We start from the raw sequence: 7,503 nt of genomic DNA on the forward strand, positions 1-7,503 counted from the left end.
CCACTGTAATGTACAATGAAAATGTCAAAACTCCTCTTCCATTTCAGAAGATTGCGTTGGCATTGCTACAGTTGCCATGTATACACCATCCTCGTCACATATGCACCAATTTGAAGGCCACCACCATCAGTTACGAAAACGGGTAGACAACTAAAACTACGCCCACCCTTATGCTGGTTGTTACCTCATAATAGCTGTCAAACATCTGATGGTTCTTATCAATATTGGTATAAGTCAAACTGATGCGGATGAATTATCAGAGTTTTGACCTTTTCGAAATAGTATGTTATAATTATATTTCGAAGGTTATTTCTAATAGTTCCATATGTGTTGAAGTCAAGCACTATAAGCGCTTCTTCTCTGTACTCTGATATTCCCTGCCCATGTGTGGGATGTCACAGTGTATACACACCGAGAATTTGCTTCATTCTTCTGAAGAAATGCGTGAGAAAATCGGACGATGCTCAACCATTTAAATGCGCAACGCAAAAGATAATGGTGTGAACGACATAGCGTTGACCTGCCGATGCATAACCGTCGCCACTCCAGCGTGCCTACCTCTTCCCCGTGCCAGTCGACATGACAGGATGGACGAAGCTGAACTGAATTCGCACACGCAATACAGTAGAGCTTTGTCGGCCGCTGATAGGCAAGGCCAAGGCGCTGATTGGCGGTACCTTCACGCGCCTCATAGACTGCGAAAAGGCTAGGTGTGCGAGGTCATACGACAAAGAACAACCATTCGGAGCAGCCGACACCCTTCAGTCTTTCCGGTTCGCTAATGCGTCCGTTTGGTGCGTCGACGCCAGATGATGCTACACAGCACACCTCCGAGTGGTCCAACCGACGTCAAAACCGTCGGATCACTTACACCTGGAGGCGAGCGGGAGGCTTCGGGTCGAGTAATTTAATCTCCCCCCACCTCGGGTGGTGCTCCCTCCAACCCTCCAAGCCCTCCCTTCCGTACTTCCGGGCAGTAACCGTGTGTGCGTTCGTGTTCCCGCTCCCACTTGTGGTACTTCGTGGAAGCCTACCTTTTGGATCTGGTACCGTTCCTACTATGGACGCTGCCGTGTTAGTAAGTCTAATACATGATCCGATTAGGGGATACTCCTCAGCTGTCCATATCCACCGTAGGTGACTGGCTGGCTAGGACTAGGTTGGCTTACGGATGAGTCTACAGGCAAGCCCTCGAAACCTCAACCACAAGGGCGCTCTGAGCCCGATGATATCGGCTTACCTCGCGTGGAACAATGTATCATACGGTCGGGCGGGGAGCTTGCTTCGGAGGGCTTACCTGGAGTTAATACTTGGCAGCGACACAAAGCGGGTTGAAATTCGACTTTTAACATCGACATTGATCGTGGTTGGCTTTGTTACGTCTGGAGGAGAGGATCTACTGAACGTTTCTCCAAATTCTGCATCGAGGAATCTTGAAAATATCACATCAAAACAAACACCTGGCCGGAGGTATTTCCTGACGTTGGTAGACTCTGGGACTCAACCAGAGTCTTACAGTCTTATCGACATCGTTAATTACTTCTTCTAGCTAGACTGACTGTCAACACTTCGACACTGATCGTTCCGTTGCGCTTTCTTCACCCTTTGCTTCGCCCGGCATCCCATCCGTGTTGCGGTTCAAGTCCCAGAGGGGATCCCAAGCGGGACTGCCGACGTTCCAAAGTCCTTACGGCAAAGTCAACAAACAAACAAACAAATCTAGAAAACACTTGCACGACACATACACGTAACTGATGCCCGCGGTTTACACACCGTTTGGGCGCGTTGCTTTCGCTCAGTTGTGGAAACCCGCTGTCAAACGACTGATAGAGGGTGGCGTGCCACCGAGCTAACCAAGCTGGAAGTCGACAACAACGACAACGACGACGACGACGACAACGACGGCGACGGCGCGGGCTGAGACAAAAAAGGCACGTTTCTCCCGCGATCATTTTCCACACACAGACGCAAGGCGCGTATTTAGCTCTCGTTTGCCCTTACCATTTCCATTTCCTCCCGACCAGCATTTCCTCTTCCCCCTCCGGCATCGTCTTCGAAGGGCCCTCGTCCTCTCTTTCTCTCGGGCTCCGCACATTTGTTTGACTTTTATATCGCTCTCGATCATCTGCCGCAAATTCCAGGGCGTCTTCGCCGGGCCGCACAAATAGACGCTACAGACGCCACCCCACCCCTCCTTCCCTCTCGATCGCGCGTTGAACCCCACCCGCAAACCCGTTAGTGGTGCACTTTTCTATCCACTTCCCTTTTACAGCGTCCGCCTGCGCATGGCTTTCCTCCGCAGCGCAACTCATGAAGGCAAAAGGGCCCACACCTCGAACGGAAAGGGGAAAAAAGAACACATGCATCCGTTGCAGCAACGCGTCCACTTAATGGACAAGGAAATAATAAGTGCTACACGGTCGGGCGGGATCGCGCTCTGCCCAAGGGGCCACCCAAGCGTTCCTCGGAGAACATTCTGCTTCCGAACGCCCGATGCACCTCATTTCAATACCAGGCCGTTCATTGGGAGGTGTTTGGCATATGCTCCATTAATGGATGCAAGTTCCATGTGAACCGAGAAACAGCTACGGCTGCCCTTCTGACGACCAGTGCATCCCTGCGAGAGGCTTGAACGTAATTCTCAAAGACCTGCCATTCCTAAACACCTCTCTAAGCACATCACCAGACTAAGAGATTAATCTTTAACTTGAAAGAACTCACAAAAATAAGAGATTTTCGAAACAATCATTACATTATGATTTAATTTAGTAGAAAACAGCAACAGACTAGCGTTTACTCACCTGTTAGTTCGCTTCAGTGCAACGTGCACCCGTTACGCCTGCGCCGGAGAATAAGATAGCTGTAGGCACAGGTTGCTCCCGGTTGCTGAAGCTGCTCCGTTCGTACTTACCGCCGTACGGGCCAGCTCCACGACTTTTATCTACCGCCGTGAGTCTTGTATACCTATTTTATTTCAGCCACCCAGGCTTGTCTGCTCGTGTTCCAATTAGAAACGCACCTGAACTACTCCTCCACCGCCTCCACCGTGAGCGACAGCTTGTCATGTGTCGCGCCAGGCTTACCGTTGGCCAATGCCGAGTGAGTGTTTGCTCTTCGGCCATTAATCCTGCATGACATCTGCGGTTCATCCCGTCTTGTCCGGGGCGGGTGTCACAGCGCCATTCTACATGCGTCTGACGAAGAATGCAACTGCAGCATTTATTCTGTACGGGGTTATCAACTACGGGAATTTGTGGCATATTTTTAGCTAAATTAAGTTATTTGAAAACATATTTAGCTATAGAATATGTACATTAGCGTGTCTAATACATCCTTTTACGCGGAGTACATGCATATACGCGTCTATTAATACATTTCACGGGTCCTGGAACAAACAGTGAAAAGCAAATTACGCCTGAAATCATGTAACGTTTCGTCACAATAGTTTAAGCTATAACAAATGTTTAAATAAGTATTCCAACAAGCAGATATTCATCAAATACTAAACGTGATACTTAAAGAATGCTGATTCGAAATGGATTCATAATAATCCTTGCATTCTGGCTCTCGAGACAACATTAAAAAACATACTCATCAGGAGGCAATATGCTCCGGCTTATGTAGGGTAGAATCCACTGCTGTAAATGTAAGGCAAAACACGTAAGTTTACCAAAACATATTCAGTATGTCACTGTTCCAGCTAAATCAACTCACGATTGTGTGTATTTCATATTGAAATAAATGTTGAAAAGGTCTACCTTGTGTTGTGCTCTGTGTTTTCTTGTGGTGAATGTTTTCCGCTTAAGGGGGGCGTTTTGCTTCACCTTGCTTTATCTACTCTCAACTGTATCTTACGGGGGTATAAGTTATCTATGTATGCTTACTATTTGTGCTGACCAGATACTAGCATAGACGAGAATAAGCAAATAAATTTAATATCAAACGCTGGGCTGAATTCATGCAAGATGCCTACGTCAACATAGATTGTTTAAAGTCATATTTACCGAGCGACATTATCCACCGCAACCCGATTTCGATTCGGATCATGTTTTAGAAAGGATGCAGGGATTTGTTTGTTTTCCTTTTTAATAGTTGTATTTGTATTGCTTACTTCCTACTGCACGGATCGGTTACGGGAATCGTTGACCGAGACGATGGCCGCTTAGAAATATACCCTGTACGAGCGTACGCAAAATACGCTCATCACGCGCCTTAGGTGAGTATCACACCAACCCAGCCCCAGTCACAACAACTTCGCACCGCATCGCCTAAGGATGCAATGTTGATTTTTGAGTGATTTGTTATCGTTCCCTAGCAGCTGCTCATGTTACTTGCATCTATAACTATTGGACTTTATTTCCTCAATTTTCACGACGTTGTACTACCATCCGAACATAGTTCTCGAATCCACGTTGGTTGGTATTGACGATACGCTTGCGCGTACGAAAGCATAAACCGTTCGCCAGCACGAATCACAATTCTAAAACAAATCACAATTGGCCGTAGGCTAGTAGGCAGCAAAAAAGGGGTTGTTAAAAATACTTAACACTATTAATGGAAACATTAATCTCGTTCTAACATAAAATATACTTGCACCACCAGTCGCGCACGTGAGTGAAAAGTATGCGAATGGTAGCGCTAGCGAAATACTTGGAAGACTTTCCACACCGATCTGGATGTTTAAATAAATAGTTTGTATGAAATGGGAATTATCGGAAGGCAGTACTGATCAACTGACGGAATGCTTCCGAGGCTTACTGCCGAATGGTCCAAAGCGCCCTCTGGAAACAAGTTTTACCGCACCGAAACCGGAGGCTGCTGACAGCAACGTGCTTTAGGCTCAAATCTCAATAAAATACGTGGCACTGGTTATTGGTTATCAACTAGACGTAAATCTATCTTAAACTCTAATAACGAAACTAGTTCGAGATGAAAAATATTAACAAAGGAACATAATAATGTGCTACTTGAACAAGTATCGATTACTTCATACATGGTACACAAATGCGCTAGGCCACATCATGTCCTCAGTCATGGTTTTGAGAGCTATTCCGCACCCAACCCCACAACGGGTCGCAAAGAGCACCGTCAACAACATTATGTAGGTTCGTGTGTAGTCAAGGCTTCGCGAAAAGCGTGCCCATTTTCGGTGCTGTTCTTTAGTGCAAACTATTTGCATCATACTTTTGTATCACTTTGCAACGGCATGGCTTCCACAAAGTGGGAAGTGACGAGTAGGGGTCGGAGAAAGTTTTCCCTAAGACCCCGTAGCTGGAAGACGGCAGTTTGCCTCAGTTCGTATCACGTGTTTCTTTACCGCGTCTTGTATACATCACTTGATTGTAGTTAACATAAGGAAGCGACAAATAAAACTGTCTTGAGACGCATAACATAAGGGAGTCAATTGATGGGGGAGTATTTAGAGATTCGGAGTATCTAGAGATTCAGAAGCGATCCTGAGACGCCATCACAGAGGGGTGGGGGTGGGAGGAGTTAATTGCAGAACGAACAGCAGGCATCTCGATAGACTCGATGGCATCAAGTGTCAATGGCTCTTTTTCGATCAATTCAACGATAGTCAGTGACCGTCCGAATTTGGGTGAACCAGCACCGACAAATCATTCCCCGCAATATCGTATCGGTTTGACAAAAAGGCAGAAACTTACGTCCACTAATCTGCAACGCCGAGATCGACGAGCTGCTGCAGGCATCGCTGGAAAAAGGTGGGATCGGGAAACTGATTCGATCGCGTCTTTTGATCGACGCAAAACTGCACCACGTCCTCGAAACCGGTCGTCGTCGACCGGTCGATTGTAAATAGCAGCCGGCGCCGGAATGCCTCAATCAGGAACGAGAGTATCAGTCGGCCGTGGTAGTCGTACGGCAGGAAGCACTGGCGAGGAAATCCGACGGCAAAGTACTGTTTACCCGGGCGTGGATGGTGAGTACTCTGCACCGCCGACTGGAAGCTGTTACGGAACACGGATGGATAAATTAGCTTAGTTGCACGTTACAGCTCTGCACCGAGTGATGGCTTACTTGTAGGTGATGACAACTGTGGGTGCACCGTCGTGTCCGACAAGCTCATACGGCTGGATGCTCCATTCCATCGAACCTTCCGGCTGATTGCCCAATCTTGTCCCGTAAGTGACATGGCACGATGGACACCGGATATGATAGTACTGGTAGGGGAGAAGAATAACACAACAATGCATCGGATTATCGGAGTGAGTAACAAGCAGTAATAATGTCGGCACAAACTTACCGACACAAGCGTCTTTTTATCCGTGAATTGTTTTATCAGCTTTATAAAGCACATCAGGTGCACCACATGCTGGCAGCGGGTCAGTGACTTGGGCGGATTTTCCCCGTCATCGACCATATGCAACTGACATACCGGGCACGGTTGCTTCCATGCCGGCACCACGTCGATCGGTTTGATGTATTTGCCAAGCTGATTGAACATATCCTGCAGTGCGGCGTGCGATGGCAACGAAACGGAAGTGGCATTGCGATTCAGCGTGGAAGGGCCCGGCTGTGGACCATCCAGTGGCGCCACCCATCCGGCACCAAGTGCATCGAACTCTTTAATGTCGTGTAGGTTGATAACCTGTACCTTCATATGGCGCAGATGCAGCCGATCTTCGAAGAGCTGACGTACGGGAGCACCAAACGCTTCGGGAGCCGGCAACTCGACCTGCCCTACATTGGCTGTTGGCTGCTCGTGCGTATGATGCTGCTGACGATATAAGAAAAAATTGGAGATTGTTTTCACGACCGAGCCCGAGCCGGACACGTGACGTTGCTCTTGTAGCGCTTGAAGCTGCAGGCTATTGTTGGCCGTCGCTTGGTGGCACTGTTGTCCCCTAGCGTCTTGTTTCTCCAGGCTCCTCGTAGATTGTTGCAGCTCTGCTACGTTCGACTCGGTTGAATAATTACTCAGCGAGGTAGTCGTCGAAGATGGGGATATGGATGATGACGATTGCGCCGGTGTCGATAAGCGTGGCCAAAGGGTGGTCGTGTAATGGAACGAATCGGCGACTCGGCGAAAAGGGTATACCGTACCCGACGCAGTATGATACAGCAAAGGCGATGGAAATGAAATGTAAATTTCCACCCTCTCGCTGGTCTTCGACAGATCGATGGATTTCTTGCCATTATTGTAGGCATGGTCGACGAACTGCTGCACGTTATAGGGCAAGCAAACCCATCCAGTGAAAGGCATCTGGAACTGTGACGATTCGATCGAATCCTTTTGCTGGTAAATGGAGCGGCGTACGTCCCTAGTCCCCGTGGGGCTATACTCTTTCAAATCAACCAGGCTGACATGGCGACCGTAGAGATCCGGATCACTGTCGGCTAGCTCGACGCGTGAGAGTTGGCTTCTGGCGGCGCGTTCCACAAAGCGAGACACCATCGGCGCGTATGGGAACCAGAGGGAAAATTCTGGATAAAATGCCTCCCACACAACGGCCATGTAGCGTACCGGAGGATTGTGTTGCA

The 7,503-nt window shown here is 48.2% G+C and overlaps 1 protein-coding gene across 1 annotated transcript; it reads right to left on the reverse strand.

The window, feature by feature from the left end:
* Positions 1-5,522: 5,522 nt before the first annotated feature.
* LOC131291162 (protein deltex-like) lies at positions 5,523-7,503 on the reverse strand. The gene is made up of 3 exons (XM_058320353.1): positions 6,272-7,503; positions 6,040-6,182; positions 5,523-5,969 (listed from the first exon to the last, which is right to left on the reverse strand). The coding sequence occupies exons 1-3, from the start codon at positions 7,475-7,477 to the stop codon at positions 5,672-5,674; spliced, it is 1,647 nt and encodes a 548-aa protein (XP_058176336.1). The 5' UTR covers positions 7,478-7,503; the 3' UTR covers positions 5,523-5,671.

The sequence above is a fragment of the Anopheles ziemanni genome, chromosome X (genome assembly GCF_943734765.1).
Source record: "Anopheles ziemanni chromosome X, idAnoZiCoDA_A2_x.2, whole genome shotgun sequence".
In the NCBI taxonomy this organism is placed as follows: domain Eukaryota; kingdom Metazoa; phylum Arthropoda; class Insecta; order Diptera; family Culicidae; genus Anopheles; species Anopheles ziemanni.

Bases quoted from the DNA above. Each gene is read 5' to 3' on its own strand.
- LOC131291162 (XM_058320353.1), bottom strand. From the start codon at position 7,477: ATGGCCGTTGTGTGGGAGGCATTTTATCCAGAATTTTCCCTCTGGTTC. The intron at 6,183-6,271 runs GTGTCGGTAAGT...CTCCCCTACCAG, and splicing joins TCACGGATAAAAAGACGCTT to TACTATCATATCCGGTGTCC. The intron at 5,970-6,039 runs GTAAGCCATCAC...GTTCCGTAACAG, and splicing joins ACAGTTGTCATCACCTACAA to CTTCCAGTCGGCGGTGCAGA.